The 15,647-nt window shown below is 48.0% G+C and overlaps 1 protein-coding gene across 1 annotated transcript in view; it reads right to left on the reverse strand.

The window, feature by feature from the left end:
• The window catches only part of GRIK4 (glutamate ionotropic receptor kainate type subunit 4), a 138,984-nt gene extending 126,476 nt beyond the window's left edge, over window positions 1–12,508 (reverse strand). The window contains exon 1 of the mRNA XM_085316835.1: window positions 12,379–12,508. Coding sequence (XP_085172961.1) covers window positions 12,379–12,460 — 82 coding nt within the window. The 5' untranslated portion in view covers window positions 12,461–12,508. The remainder of the gene's footprint in view (window positions 1–12,378) is intronic.
• Between the last annotated feature and the right edge of the window lie 3,139 nt (window positions 12,509–15,647).

Genomic DNA, 15,647 nt, shown 5'->3' on the forward strand with positions numbered 1-15,647 from the left:
GGACAGAACACGATGAACAAAGCAGGTCTTGAACTCTGGATGTCCTGCATCTTCTCTGMGATTTCCAACCTGCTGGCTCCCGTGGAGCAAACACCGCTTTTCAAGTTGTGCGAAAAGAGCCTGTAGGCTCTTGAATTTCCCTAAGCACAGAGCAGGAGAGATTCTGAAACCTCAGAAAGGGTTACAGGAATGGAGGAGGGGGGAATCAAACCCCATCCTTCCTCGAGCGTTAGCCTTTTGTACCTCACAGGATCAGACTCTACCTTGCAAACCATTTGCCCATCCTGTACTCCGCAAGCTGTCTGGCTCAGGTACAGATATCACCGAGGGTGGACTGCCTGACAAGAAGAACTGGTCTTTACTTCTGTGGACAATTTCWGAAGCATCTGGAGCAGTTATGCTTTCATGATTACCACTGAAGAGAGATAGGTCAGAAACACATGAGAGTTGACAGGTGACATCTGCATTAAGTTGAGAGGCCAGGTAAAGTTAACTGGGAGCACCTGGTTGCTCTTCTGCAACAGGTCTATTCTTGCAGAAGTTAATCAGCACCCATTAAWAATTACTAGGATCATCTCATCCTAATGCAATGGCAGTCCCCAAGATTTCTTGGGCTCKCTTTCCCTCCTTCTGCATACAATGAGGTTTCATTCCCTTGTATCACTCTTTTCCAGCGGTCAAGTGAAAGCGTATCACGGGCAACTTGCTCACTACCCGCTGCTCTGTGCCTCCATGCTGGAGGAGCCTGGCCCTTCCCCTGCGTCACATGCACGTTCCCCCATGTAGGCTAAGCTCTTCCTTCATGAATCCCTGCAGCAGATTAAAACTCAGTTTATTAAATAAGACAGTGCTCTAACAAGGGTAATCCACAGATAATTTCACTCATTTAAACCCTATTTCATCTCAACCAAGTAGGCCTATTTCCATTTAACAATCTTAATTCTTTTAGCACTTTCCGGCTCCCAAATTGGCTTCGACAGCAGAATTGACACTCAGCCATCATTTGCAGTAAAGTCCCATTTAGTCTCTCCAAACACCTACAGTGGCTGGAGGTGCAGGAGAAATTCATGAGTGGCATCTCTGGGAAAATAAGCCATGCCTCCTCGCGGCCTTCAGGTGCCAACAGCCCTCACGTGGCAGGGGCCAAGCAGCTCTAACCCTGCAGATGTCTCCTGCTGCCGCTYCCAACAGTGCCCCAGCCCCCTGAGCACCTGCTCTCTTTGCTTCTCGGCCAGCTGGGCTTCCCTTTGCCCCTTCCTCCATGAGCCACACATCCAAACCTCTCAAGGTCTCCCCAGYGCAGAGAGGGGCCATCATGGGCCAGATGCCTGGGCATTGCTGGCATTTGCCTCCCTGATCTCCAAAATCCACCCCCCTGTTTCCAGGAGCCTTCCTCCAGCCAGGGTCTGGGAGCAACAGATGGGGAGCAAGGTCCGTGGCAGGGTGGGTGGGGAGGGAGGTATGCACCGTGCACCACTTTACAGAGGAGAGGAAGAATATCGCTCCCAGGTGGCAAATGAGGAAGCCCAAGGCATACAAAAGCTAAGCGCCTTCTGTTGTCCTAGGTGTTTCCCTAATTCTCATCACAGTACAGACCAAGTGTCTCCTGCAGACATCTCCGTAACCCTTGTCACACCTGGGAACAGGCACTGGCCTCCCAGCTACRCACACACCAACTGGACCAGGCTCCTTCCCACGCTCATCTTCTCTCCCAGAGATGAACTCATAGGAGGGTTGTGGGGAAAAACCCTACTCCTAAAGTGACTTTGCTGCCTTTGGCAGCTTTCCCAGCAACGGACAACGTGCAGTCCGAGGCACTCATTTGTCCTTGCTGCTCACAGCTGTTTTACCTACGGAGAGCATCCTGCACTGTTCCCCCCATCCCTCCCACAACCTCGCTTGCATCACGTTCGACTCCCAGCAAAGGCAGAGCGAGCCCTGTGCATGGGGCATCGCAGCAGCGTGCAGGGAGCCAGCACTGTCTCACCAGCTTTGCCAGCAGGGTCTGATCTCTTCCACCTCTGGCACTGGGGCCTTTTCAGTTGCCGTAGGTTCAAAACACCTGGATGGCAAGAGCTGGAGCTTCTGAATCTAAGCCAGGCCAGTTTGGGCTTTTAGCCTTACAAGGGGGTGTGTATTTCAAACCGAGCCACAAGCRATTAACTGCAGAGGGGGTACTTGAGATGAGGGCCCTTCCAGGTCAAAAGCATCTTTTCTGGGATGGTTGCCCAGCCAGCCTGCAGTGCCTTATGCTACCAAGAGCGTGTTAACACCTGACTGAGCTGAGCACTGCACACATTGCATCCAGCAGAGCTGGTCCCTGAGCTTGCAGGCCACATATCCAGGGAGCACGGAAAAGCAAGCTTGCCAAGAGCTACACAGCAGGAGAGGCAGGAATAAATCTCAGCACACAAAGCATAATGCTCCACACAGAAAGAAACCCTACCTTACACCCGCAGCATGGGGACCTAAGCTCTGCTCCGAGAGATCGTTACAAATTGGAACTGTTTGCTTTCTTCYTCCTCCCATCTGCCATCCTCCAGCTTGCCTTCTCAGAAGGAYTGTAATAGCTCATAGTAATAACTCCAACTTTATTCTCAACTCACCTTCAGAAACTCAGGGCACTACCCTAAACTGCAAGGCTGTCCTCTATCTCATTTCATGAAAATGATCTCAAAATTCACGTCACAGCCGTTACAGATATGCATCTCCCTAAAAGCAAGTAATCACACTTTTCAGTGAAGTTTCCAGAGGTGTCCCATGCTCCATCATCAACCTTATAACTACTTACTGCCCTCCCACACTAGAAGTTGCTGCTTGGACCCAAAGCTTGCCTCCCTTGCATGCTCATTCAAATACTGTAAGTCAACCTAACTCCTGCTCACATCCAAAAAACCTCCTGCTCAATTCAGGWGGTGCTCTAAATGCAAGTTAATTGGTCCATGGGGAGGAACAAATATCAAGATCTAAATATTGCTGATGCTGGCACTAAGATTACAGGTGCTCTGAGCTGCCAAGACAGATGCTTTCTGTCAAGCGAGCACTGCTTTGCAATGTGATGTTTCTCACTCCTGCAAGGGTCACTTAAGGATATTTAATTCAGGCTTATTCTGCAGTGAAGCGAAGCTCACCACAAAGCATGTGAAATCCATCCTTCCTCAACTGGCCAGAGGGAGAGCCAAGGGCAAGGGGCTGGACAGGAGTAATCTGTAATGCAAACTAATGCACAAGTCTATCTCACGCAGCACTGGAGCTTTCAGCAAAAATTCCAGCTTCACTGATTTTGGCTGAGAGTTGGAATTAATTTTGGCAGCTGTTTAGGCAGAAAAGGAGACATCTTTCATTCATGTAATTGATCTTATATATATATATATATATATATGTATATACATATATATATATATATATATATGTATATATATAAAAACACAAAAGAAATGACAATAGCTCTTGCTACGACTATCTTTCCCTCTATGAAAGGAAAAGGTCCGCGTTAAAAATGGCTGAGCCACTAAATACACAAAGCACTGCCCAGGAGTAACAACAGTATTTAGATATAAAACAGTCATCTGGGGTTTCATGGCTCTCAGATCTTGATCCTTGGCTTGGAGGGAACCCTTAACACCCAGGAGCAGAAAGCAGACTGCAGAAGCAAACATCCAGACACACACTTATTTGTGTCCATCCTCAGTCGCTCGCCTGTGATTGCACAGAACTGTGACTTTAAGAGAGGCTATGACATTTTCACTGATGCACCCCTCCCTCCCTCCCTCCCTCCCTGGCTCCTCTCCTTCAGCAGATTTTCCACTTCCTGCTGAATTGGCATCTACAAAGAGACTGAGGCAGGTTCCCAACCCGCACAGCAGCAGAGCGCTCCAAAGCATGGGGCWCCACACGGCTTGCACAGGACTTCCACCAGCTCTGGCTAGCAAATAGCTTTCATTAAACATGCAAATGAAAAAAAATAGGTCTATGCTGGTTTGCTACATGCACATCTTGACTGTTTCCCATAACTATCAGCTTACTTTCCTAGCCAGATGTTCTATATACACAGATCTATAGCTATATACATAGATCTGTGCACACGTGTCTGCACCTGTGTGTWTGTGTACACGCACACATACAYATACATATATATAAAATGAAGCAAAACAAAGCCTGAGGCCTTTGAGGATGTATGATAGCATTAACCTGTCTCTCAGGTATTACTGAACATGAACAGATCAATGATGATAACAGCCTGTTGGAAAAGGGAAGGAGGAAGGGACATGCCACAGAGGTGCACAACCCACAAAGATCGTCCGTCTCATTGAAGCCAACCCCCTTTTTGCTCTTGTACTCTGTAGCATCCATCTGGCATACAAATCTGCTTATTATTTATATTATTACAGGGTTGGATTCCTTAGTTGCAGACAAGGCATTCGTTGCATTTTGCTTAGCAAAAAATACAGCCTAGAGGTACCTCCCGGCCCTGAGCTACCGAGCAAGGTGAGGAGCGCTGGCAGCCCCACGGCGCAGGAGAGCCAGGGCAGGTCATAAGCAGGCACACCTTGGGTCCAAGCTGCTGGCACACACGGGACACCCGTTGTCACAAGGCCACCTCAACAGGGCACAGCAGAGCAGGATGCCAGCATGACTCATGTCAGGTCATCCTCCTTTCTACCAAGCCCAACCTGCAACGAGGGAGCTCCATGCACACATGTGGCTCAGGAAGTTTTGAGCCAAGTGCAGTCAGCCCTGTCCATGTGCAATTCAACACAGCCATCTCCATGCTGAAAGAAATCATCCACCCCTCAATCCTTGGCACCTTGACTTCAGCCAGTATGCTAAATAGGCCCTTAATGGTCTAAAATCGAAGCAAGAGAAGGCATGGATACAGGAATACCTCCAGGACATGAAGGCAGGCCAGCATTACTGAGGTGACCTCTTAGGGGAATGCTGACATCCAGTAGGACTGGGTGCTCTCCCAAATCCAATCTATAAATGCTCCTTGCAGCTACAGAAAGGGCCTTCCCTTCTCTCGCTTCCTGAGAATATCTTTTGTACAGGGGAGACATTCAAGCGGYCTTGTGCAGCTCCATCCAATCCCCCCTTTCTCCTTGGAAGTGCTTGTTCTCCTCCCAGAGTTTCCCTCTGACCAGACGGCCCTAGTTAGCCGCCTGCCTCCGCAGGCAGGGAAGCAGCCCGGTCCAGCACTGGGAGAACTCACACTAGCGCGTCTGGCAGGAACACCACGGGAATCGCTGCTAGCTCATGGGGACTGCACAGTGACTACCTTCTCCTCAAGTATCTTCATCGGGACAAACTCAAACTCAGGGAGCCTGAACGCTCTCCCTTAAACAGAGATGGACACCAAAAGCATCCAAAAAAGCTATTTTTCACTTGTTTCAGAAGAAAATTGATTAAATGAGACACTGCAGCATGCCTTAGAAGCACAAAGCCCACCCCTGAACACGCAGATGAGAGAAGACAGTTTCTGCTGACTCTTCCTGAAAGCTTYGTGCTCCTTTGGAAGTATCCCACCACCCTGTGTGAGCTGACCAGAAGCAGAGGTACCACTGCAAGACCTTTCAGGACAGGGAAGCTATGCCTCACAGACACAACACTGTTGGCTGCTCTTCCCAGTATTTGGGCAAGGCTGCAATACAGCTCTGCCTGGGGAGAGCTGCAAGGAAAAATGGGCAAGTCCAGGCAATGAATTGCTGAAAAGGAATGACATATTTATGGGTGATTTTTTCTTTAAATAAGGATTTATGCACATAGTGCAGGAAACATAAATAAAATATCACTCTCCTAGAAGAATAATGAAAACAAAATTAAAAGGCAAATAGTTAATACATGAATATTGTATTTTTCTCTACCTTTACCAGTCTTCAGTAGCAAATGACAAATAACCATGAATCTACTATATCTTAATGAACTTAACTGGACTTTTTTAATATTGGGGGAAATGAAACATTTATTATGTTTCAACCAGACAAATTTATTAAGGCAAGCATCAACAAAGATGTTGATACATGTCCTCCTCTTCCTGCGCAATTCTCGTTCTTCAGATTCTAGGAAAGCCCTGAATGAAATATGAAAGCCTTCAGAAAAAATATATAAAATCAATAAAGGTCAAACTCTACATGCAGGTACTCAAAGAAGCCTAACAATGTAYGAATCAAGTAGATGAAGAAATGGAAATGCAGCCGTCCAGCACTTCACAGCTCCAGGGACCAAGGGTGCTAGTGGGTCGTATCCCCATGGAAAGTCTCCAAGAGACASACACCTACGGTGTGGGCTTGAAGGGAGCCATGGTGCACACCWGGGCAAGCGTCTGCTTTGAGCCCCTCAGGACCCAGGCCCCAACACACACGTGGAATGCATTTACCAACACAGAGCGATCTTGTCCATATAAGAAGCCAGCTAATCACCTACGTATTTTAGTGACCTACTTCATTTCTAGCTCAATTCTTCCTTCCCAGTCTGCTCCCTTTGGGCTAGGAGTAATTAGCTCTGCCTCCTTCCGCACCAGCAGTACCTAGAGTCATTGCTCCCACAACGCATGGGACTATTGGCCAGAGGAGAGTAGTCCACTAATCCCCTGCCAGAAGCTTTGTTTTTTAAACCTTACCCGTATTTACAGGTTGAAAGGTTTTCCAGCAACAGCACCACCGTGTGAGACTTAAAGAGACTGTTTCCCYGCTTTAAGCTGATCACCAGAGTCTTGCTGGGTTCAAAGCCTGAGTAAGGCCATTTCTCTGATGGAGAATACCACCCTGGTAGACAGCAGTTCATTGCAGTTGCATTGGTATCGTCTGCAAAGGCCTCAGATATGCCAGRAACCAGCACAGCATATGCAAAGGTGTTTGTATTTTGTCTGCCACAATGTTAAATGCTCCTCTGCTTCCTCACAGGCAAGAGAAGTGGAGTTTAAAAGATGTGTCAGCTAGTTGCAGTCGAGAGAAGGAAGGAGCAGAGCTGGCACAAAGCAACCTGCCACGAAGCTGCAGCTCTCCCTGCCTGCTCTAAAGGGCAAAGTAGTGTTTCTCATCATCTCAGCCTGCACCCCAATCAGGAAACATTTGTGTCTGCCCATAGGGGCTGACATAGTAATTTTTCAGTTATGGCACCCAGGGGGCTGAGTGCATCTTTGCCATCAGCAGCAGCACCAGTAAAAGATGCACAGCCTCCTCCTGTTAAGATGTTAATGTTAAATAACATGCTGCCTTGTGGGATCTTTCTTGCAGTGCCTTTAGGAGAATTATGCATATCCCCTGGGAGCTGRGAGAGCTGAACTAAACGGTCCACAATCCTGTTCCTTGCCATTATCTTTTCTTTTTCCTTTACACATTTCTGATGCTTAGTGTTTTTTCCTTGCTTCAGCCTTCCAGCACAGGCACACCAATGTACAAAATGCMTTAGAGGGGCAGAATGTCACCACTCAGCTATGGCACCTTGAACTTTACTAACCAAGCAGCTTACTATCATAAGCACCTTGAGAGGTGAATTTTGCAGGGAGCTGAGGCCATGCAAACGACGCTTTCCTGCGCAGGTCTGACTTGGCGATATGGAGGAAATAGAGGGGTACTATGCCATGTGCTTCCAAAAGGGGCAGGGACAAAGAAAAGCAGGATACATGTGCCCAATCTGCCTCTTCCCGCCCGCCTCAGTATGCATAGCTRAATGTCAGTAATTTTTCATAACTGCTCATGCTTTGGGGGATCCCAAGAACATTTTCTTGAAATTAAAGTTCCAGGATCAGAGCAGATGTTGGAGATTCACAGCTCTTTCAGCATTCCAGATATGTGTAAGCGAGAACAAACGTCCCAGGCTGGCACTTCAATTTTGGTGACAATACACTGCTAACATGAATTCTTGTAGAATCTGACCACGGGTTGCTTCTTTGGCCAATGAAGACATACAAGAAGCACCTGGAGAGCCATAGAGATTGCTTCAGCTTCCAGCTGAGCAGGGAGCAGATGCCTGTTCCCTGGGTACAAGGCAGATGAAAAGCATAGTGGAAACTCCCAGACATCAACATTGGGTCTCACAAAGCAAAACACCCTTATTGCTAGAGCTGCATCTTGCCTTTTGTATAATGTTTGGGAGGCAGAGGGAGGGAAGAGATTTGGACAGACAGCCCAAGGCAATTACAGAAAGGAGCACTTCAAGCAGCTGCAGGGCCGAAGGAGGCCTTGCAAGAATAGTTTGTCAGTAGATCACATGTCAGTACTGCTGAGCCTACTGCTACTTAGGGCAACGTCATGAATAAACTACAACCCTGGCTTGTATATGAATTTTAAATGAGTTGTTAGTACACCCAATGAATCTAGCAAGAGAATACCAATTTAGGGCTCTGACGGTCTGGCTCTGTAAGACCAAGTAAATAACTCAGTAAATAACTCAAGTAAATTTCCTGACACTTTATTGAGCATGAGTGAACAAACAAAAAACAAAACCAGAATTACTTCTACGGACAGTTTAAGCTACCGAATAGCAGAACGGGGGAAGACGCTGGCCCAGAGCATGCAGCGCCAGCCATTCCYCTCACCTGCCACTGGGCTGGGCAGAAGGGAGCTCTGGTCTTCTGTGCTTTCGGTGCAGGGAGGATGCAAGACACCTAGCGTAAGGCACATCTTGGGCCAGCACCGACTACTGGGTTTTGCTTCCAGGATAACTGGAAGCTCTTTCAAGGGCTACAGGATGTCTCCGGGCATGTCCTTACATACCTCCTGGAGCTCYTGGAAACATCTGAGAACCTGTCCACTCCTGCATGTTTTTTCATCCCTGATCACAATCGATTTTTAAGCATCTAAGGAGAGAATATTTCACTGAGCTGACTGAGGAACAAGAGAAAAGGGAAGTGATCTTGAATAAAACACATAGGAAACGTCAGTGAGGAAACCAGAGTTCCCCCCCCACACACACACACACAAAAATCTCCAGAACAATGTGAACTGTAAGATTCTCTCCAGGATAGGATTACAGGGGAACGTACAGTGTTTAAGGATGAAAAAAAAGTTTGGACAACCATCTTCCCTGAGCATCCCACAGACGAATAGTACAGCAGTATCTCCGAACATACGATAGTCTGCAAATTGCTCTTGGTCACGCCAAAGTTGCACAGAAGGTCACGCTATAGCCTATATTCTGATCGCCGTTTTGCTCGGACGACGTTGCTAACGCTCACTGCAACGCAACGCACAGCGGGTCCCACGTAGGCTAGCGAAACAACATTGCCCTTCCTGTCACTGCGTGCTCAAAGACGAAGCAGTCTGCTGCCTAGAATTCCACTGAGAAATATCAGGGCCAGGATCCACTGGAAACCCCAAGAGAGCAGCAGCGGGGAAGCTGGGTGCTTGGTTTCAAAGCCAGACCGCGTCCCCCCGAATCAGCAGCACCCTGCCTCCTTCCAGCTGCAAAACCAGGCGCAGCGCACAGTTTTMTTCCGGCTATTTGGTGCAGCATGGCATTGCCTATGTTCACCTCACATTACTAATCATAAAACTGTGCATTTGAGTGGCCTGTTACCAGATGGCTTTCAGAGTTATTTTAAATGTTAACTTGCATTTTMTTTGAATATTCAAATGTTCATGCTGGTCTGTTTTCCTTCCCTATGCAGTGCATTGATTTATGTTGCTAGATATCGTATCTCCCTGCCTTGCCAAAAGTATGCATTTGGGAATGATTTCAGGGCTGCTGGTAATATTTTTCTCTGCTTTTATTTTGTACTTTATTTTATTAACTTTTTTGCTGAATATATTGTTAAAATAAAACTGCGTCTTCAAGAAACAAAATCAAAACCCAAACCCCTCCTCAGCTCTTTGCCCATCTGCCTCAGACTCCATCATTTTCAGAGAAGTTAGCTCCATGACTATGAGCACAACAGCAGCAGCACCTATGTATTAACATACCTACCTGAACCTCCCCCCCCCCAGTAAATTCTTGTTTTAGAATGAGGTGTGTGGGGATTAGCCAAGTCCTGAACCTCTAAAGTCACTTCTTCAGCAGATTGAGTCTCCTTCACAAACACGTCCAGGTAAGAGGTAAGGACTACTGGTGTCCTTAGACATGAGGTTCCTAGATGCCCCTGTGACTTGGCTGGGGATCCCTGGCCATTCTTATATGTAATGCTCTCTGGCACAGAAGCTGTGGCCTTTAGTGACTTTCAGGAGSAGCAAAGTTCCTTCTCATTCCCTCAAAAAATGACTCATTCTTCTGCCACCCTAACACAAGTTCTTCAGTTCTAGGAGGATTCAGCAGATACATTTGCAATGCCTTGCCCTCTGCAGGCTACAGAAATCTAGCATTTCCTTCTTAGATCAGGCAGCAGTGTAAGGTTTAGGGGGATAACTATGTTCAGAGTTGCTCCTTTAAGCTAGCAAAGGAATTTTACGAGGTGGAGGGGAAGGGGGGAAGCAAATGCATGGGATTTTAAACTGGAGAGATGGAGCAAAGGTAGCACGATCTCTGTGTGAATGAGCTCAATACTGCAGGCRAGGCGGGCTCTGGGACAGAGACCAAGGCACCGCAGCATTGGTGCTAGACAACATTTTGCTTTTGCACCCAGGCACTGCAGTCCTGGGACACTGCAGGTGCATGACTGCTAATRAGGAAATGACAAATTTATTCAGTATGCGCTTAGCTATTTACCACCCTGCATCCCCACTAAGCATTAAGGCATAGTTGTGTGYTAGTATGTGGGACTTTGACATGCAAGCTAGCCTTAGTTCAAAGGTGCGAGTGATTTCTATTATGAATATATCTTAAGGCCCCTGTGAAGTGACAAGATCTCCACGTACCAAGTAGTGGATACCAGGTATAGAAGAAAAAGTCAGTCATTTGGACAGGAGGATGTGGAGGGACTTTCCACCATGGTTGTTAGTGGTGAAGTCCTCAGCATACAGAAACCCCAGCTTCTTCTTGTCTGCCTTCAGGGTCAGCACCGAGGTGGCTTCACAGCAGCCACCACCAGCCTCACTTCAGCAGTCTCAGAGCGCACGCAAAGTTGGGACGCAGAAGACAAAGCTATTTCAGCCTAGCAGGTGGCCCGAGTGCCACACTATTTCCAGCCCTMAACTCAAAGCACAGCCTGACCTCTCACAAACATCTTTCCATTTCCACTGCGGAGCCTGGACAATAACGCTGGTTCCCAGACCAGCTCGCAGGCCAGCGCAGCTACGCGTACTGCTGGGGACCTTCCCCTACCGCTCCTCGGGGGGCGAGTGGGGCACAAAGCGTAACGAAGGGTCTCTCCCCTTCAACACCCTGCTAACATACCCTCCGTATCCATCCCCTTCTGCTGGCTGAAGCGTCTGTCCRTCAACGTGAAACGCAGCCTGCAGAGCCGAAGAGTATGCAGCACGAGTGCTGCCCATGAATCACAGGCGCTGGGGATATAAAATACCCCGCCACCCCTCCCCACGCCTGCCAGCACAGACCCTCCCTTGCTATATTTCTGAGCTGCACCAATCCGTGCCAGCAAAGGGCAGAAGTAATTTTACTTCAAGTGTCACCTGTGAAAGTTGCAGATGGGGGCAGGAATAGATTAGCTTCTTATCTGCAACAAATAGTTAATAAAAACAGCTAGTAGCTCCAGAGAGAACAGACATGAAAAGCAGTTTCCTTTCTAAACAGCAGAGCAAGGTGTCGCTACTATGAAGAGAGTTTCATTATGAGGCATCTGGATGCATTTCTTGTCCCTAATCCGCACAGGCGGCAAGCAGAGATGACGGTGCCTCCTCTTAAACTCTTTTTAATAAAACCCAGAGGAGACTGAATGCATAGAAATCTCTTATAAACAGAGCATTTTAAAGTTATTAATGTTTCTGTGGCACTACTAAACTATGTTCAGCTTGGACTCAAACACTCCTTGCTCATCAACACAGGGACAAATAAGTTTGCAGCAGAAAAATCATTTCCTGTTGTGCAGAGCTTACCAGAGCATCAAGGGGGATGGGGTGTAGGGGGGACCTAGTTTCATTCCTAAGTGCCTCTTCCAGCAAGTGGCTTTCACTTCAAATTTATACAGGAAAAGATTCCCATCAGGTAACATTATCACCATAAAAATCAATGCAAATATATACAGTCACCAYAAACTGCATTTCATTTACATCCCTGGAATACTATCACAGTCCTTAGAGAAGAGCTAAATCCGAGGCAACCATCAAAGCCTTGACTTTTGCCTCGAGATGAAGGTGAGCACATTTCAAAAAACACAGGCAAGACAGACCATAATTTAGCGAGTGACCTGASCCCACCGGAGCAGGGAGCACGCCACGTACTCAAGGTGCCCAACAACCAGAAAGGCTCGACTGTCCTTGTCCAACACGGAGCGGTCCGGTTCGCGGAGGGGTGGTTAAAGGCAGGTCAGACAGTAAGCTCTGTACTCACCAATCCTCAGGGAATGGGGGCTGGCGGCGCTCTTCATTAGCCACAGTAGAAGGAGCACCAGAGGCGCCAAGACACGGGGCATCTTCTATAAATCCTCATGGAGCCCTTTGGTGGTCTGGGCATGACATAACTCTGCAGAGAAGAAGACACGGCACCGTGAGCACCCCAGCTCTCCAACCAGCGACTCAGCAGAATGACAGGGCTTCGAGCTTGCCAAGCGCTTGGGACAAAGCGTCTATTTACCAAAGGAGGAGGAGGAGGAAGCTATTTACAGACTATGAATTATTCAGGAATTGGAGTCAAACTGGGCAAAGATCTTCCAACAAAAAAAGGGAAAGAAACGCAAGGAAAAGTCCAAATATTTCATCTTGACATTTTTAGCACTTCCACAAAAACAAGCGGAAATCAATATTGAGTCGCATCTATTTAATTTCTCTTTTTTTCATTTAAAGAATCCTGCAACTTGAAACATAATACTGAGTTCTAGTTCGATAGGGCAAAATATTTTCCAACTAACCATAATTTAAAGAATGAAAGTCAGAGAAAGTCACTTTGGCCACCAAACTAGAAACCATCTCTTTGTATTGYTCCAGCCCCACTGACAGTGACCATCTTCCTTCTCTTTCACATACAAGACGATGCAGGACACAACCAAGAGCAGGTCCATTTCTTTCTCCTTTTGCTAGGCAACCTAGCTGCCAGCACTCAGTGGTCTAGCTTTTGAAATCTAAACACCATTAAAATGGGGAGGCAACGGCAGAAGGATCCACAAACCTACTGTTATTACAGAAATTGGCACTGGTTGTCCCACAGCAGATTCCCTGATACAGTTAAATGGCATTTGTTAAAAACTTGTTTAAGCAGCTACAGAGAGAGGAGATTTTATGTTATAGGAGAAATGGTTGTCCCTCCAGTTGATAAAATTATCTCCACAGGCAGTAATGTCCTTAAATGCTGACTTTGAGTATTTCATCTGTTACCTTATCTATCCCTTCTCCAATTTACTGGCAAACATTCTCACGCTATTCCATTTGTCTAATTCGTGGGCCAAATATTGAAGTCCTGACACAGGCAAAGTCTTTAATCTGCCTTTGAAGTTACGAGGAGTTTTGTTCGAGAAAGACATAGCTTTTTTTTTTTTTTAACCTGCAATTTTTCAGTACAGCTATTTTTAGATCACACGCAGACTTCCACCATCTCATCTCAGCACTCCCGAGAGGGGCTATCCCCTTCTTGCAGACAAGGAACAGAGGCAGCGACGTAGTGACCTGGCCACAGGTACAACCGAAACGCAGGGGCCGGGCAGGGTATGGCTTTTGGGTCCAGCCACCCCCCAACACAGCTCCACTCTGCCRGCTGACTTCTTTCTCCATCGCAGCACTACCTGGAAGCTGACCYGTCAGCCTCGCCTTCCCAGACACAATTTACTCAGTTCTGAGAAAAAACAAGGGACCCCAGCTTCGAATGCCGGTCAGAAACGTGCATAGAGAGCGATTCCAGAAGGTGAGTGCTCGGTGCATTTTAAAAGGCAGGACCTGCTAAAAACCACCCCAAAATCACTAGCYGCCTCCAAGAAGCACAACGACAACTTTCTTTTCTTTGGCGGGAGTTACTGARCAACGTCTATGGAGGAAAAGCCCTAAAAGGTTACCCATATGGTAAACCGGTTACTCAGAAGGGTTGGCAGCAACACAGACAGGCTGTGGAGCAACATATCATTGGAGCACTTTGAAGCAGTCATTTCAAAACTTTCCAAGTTATTGACAAAACAGCAGGATGAAGTCAAATTTACTCGCGCTGGTGTTACAGCCGGAGCCGTGGAACTGGCACTGTCACGATACCGAAATCGCACCCACATCCCTTCCCAAATCTCTTCCTCCTAGAGCCAGAGCAGAAAGGGGGAACCTCCTGCGGACCCCCAAGGTGCTGAGCCTCTCTCGGGACTCGCTTCGTTTCCTCCTTTAGGTCTCACTTCCAGCATCGCAGCTAGCAGAGCGCCTGCTGGCAGATCCCCGGCGGCGTTTGCCTTCTCCCTCCTCCTCCCTCGCCTGTCTGACCAAGGCAGTCTGGASACTAGGCGAGCTATCGGAGGGAGGGCAACCACAAACACGTTTTCTGAGACGCAGCAGAGAAAACTGGCAATTGCTCGCCCCTGCTGTTTTCACCACCGCGAACCTGCTGCAGGCTGCCAGCCACTGACGCTTCAGCTGCCTGCTCGTTCAGAAGAGCAACTCATCAAAAGGTACTCGTAGCGGAAAGCAGCAGAGACCTTGGACGCTCCTGCACGCGCTGCCATCTGCAACGCGCTGCCCGAATCCCTCGCCCGCTCCTCCCCGCCGCTCTGTCCCCCTCACGCTCGCGAAGGAGGACGTAGGAAACGGCAGCCCGCTGGGCTACGACTCAGTCCCAGGGAAAGACGAGGCAAAAATTAAGACTTGTCAGCGTTTCTAAAGCAAAATGAGAGGGAAGCGGAGAAGGAAATGCAGAGAGGCTTGTCAGAGATRCAAAAAACATCCAGGCTTGAGATGTCAGGTGCTCAAACGAGTGGCTCTACCACCGTGCTGAGCTGCTGCCTCTGACAGGGACAGCAAGAGATGACAGCCTTTGGCTACGCTCCCCACGACGCTCCTCTCTGCCAGTGAGCAGTTCTCCTCCATAACATTGCCCACGTCCATCTAACACGGTCTCGCAACAAGTCTTAGATCACGTTTTCGTGCAGATAAATATGAAGATCCCACTTGCAGTATAAGCTTCGCATCTAAAGGGCGACAACCTCGAGAGAAAAGTAAGGCAGAAACCTAATTGTACATTTGGACTAAAGCAAAGAAAAAAAAGGAGGAAAAGAAGAGGGTGTGCAGCCAAAGCAGCAGAGGACAAGCGCCTGTCTGGCATTTGAGGAGTTGTTGGAGTTAACACCCCCGTCCATCTTTGAGGAAGCACTCTGGGATCACCACCTGCTAAAACGAGCAGCTCTCATTTTATACTCCGAGGAGATAACCTGCATGGGACAACCCACCCCAGCCGCATACTGCTCCTATCAAACTACGTCAGGCGAGACCAGAGAAAGAGCCGCGCCGCGCTCAGCTCCGCAGGATGGACCTCAAGGCCCCCATCGTCTGCTTGGGGCCGGGTTTGGTGAGCAGGCAAAGTACAAGATTCCCAGGGAAGCAGCTGTCTTTGCATCCCCAGCCTAGAGTTAATAGCAAAGCTAAATAATAAATACAGGGCACCCACTGTGCCCTGCCACACAAGCGGCAGGGCTGTAATTA

The sequence above is a fragment of the Rhea americana genome, unplaced genomic scaffold (assembly GCF_003343005.1).
Source record: "Rhea americana isolate MKP2758 unplaced genomic scaffold, rheAme1 scaffold_48, whole genome shotgun sequence".
Lineage (NCBI taxonomy): Eukaryota > Metazoa > Chordata > Aves > Rheiformes > Rheidae > Rhea > Rhea americana.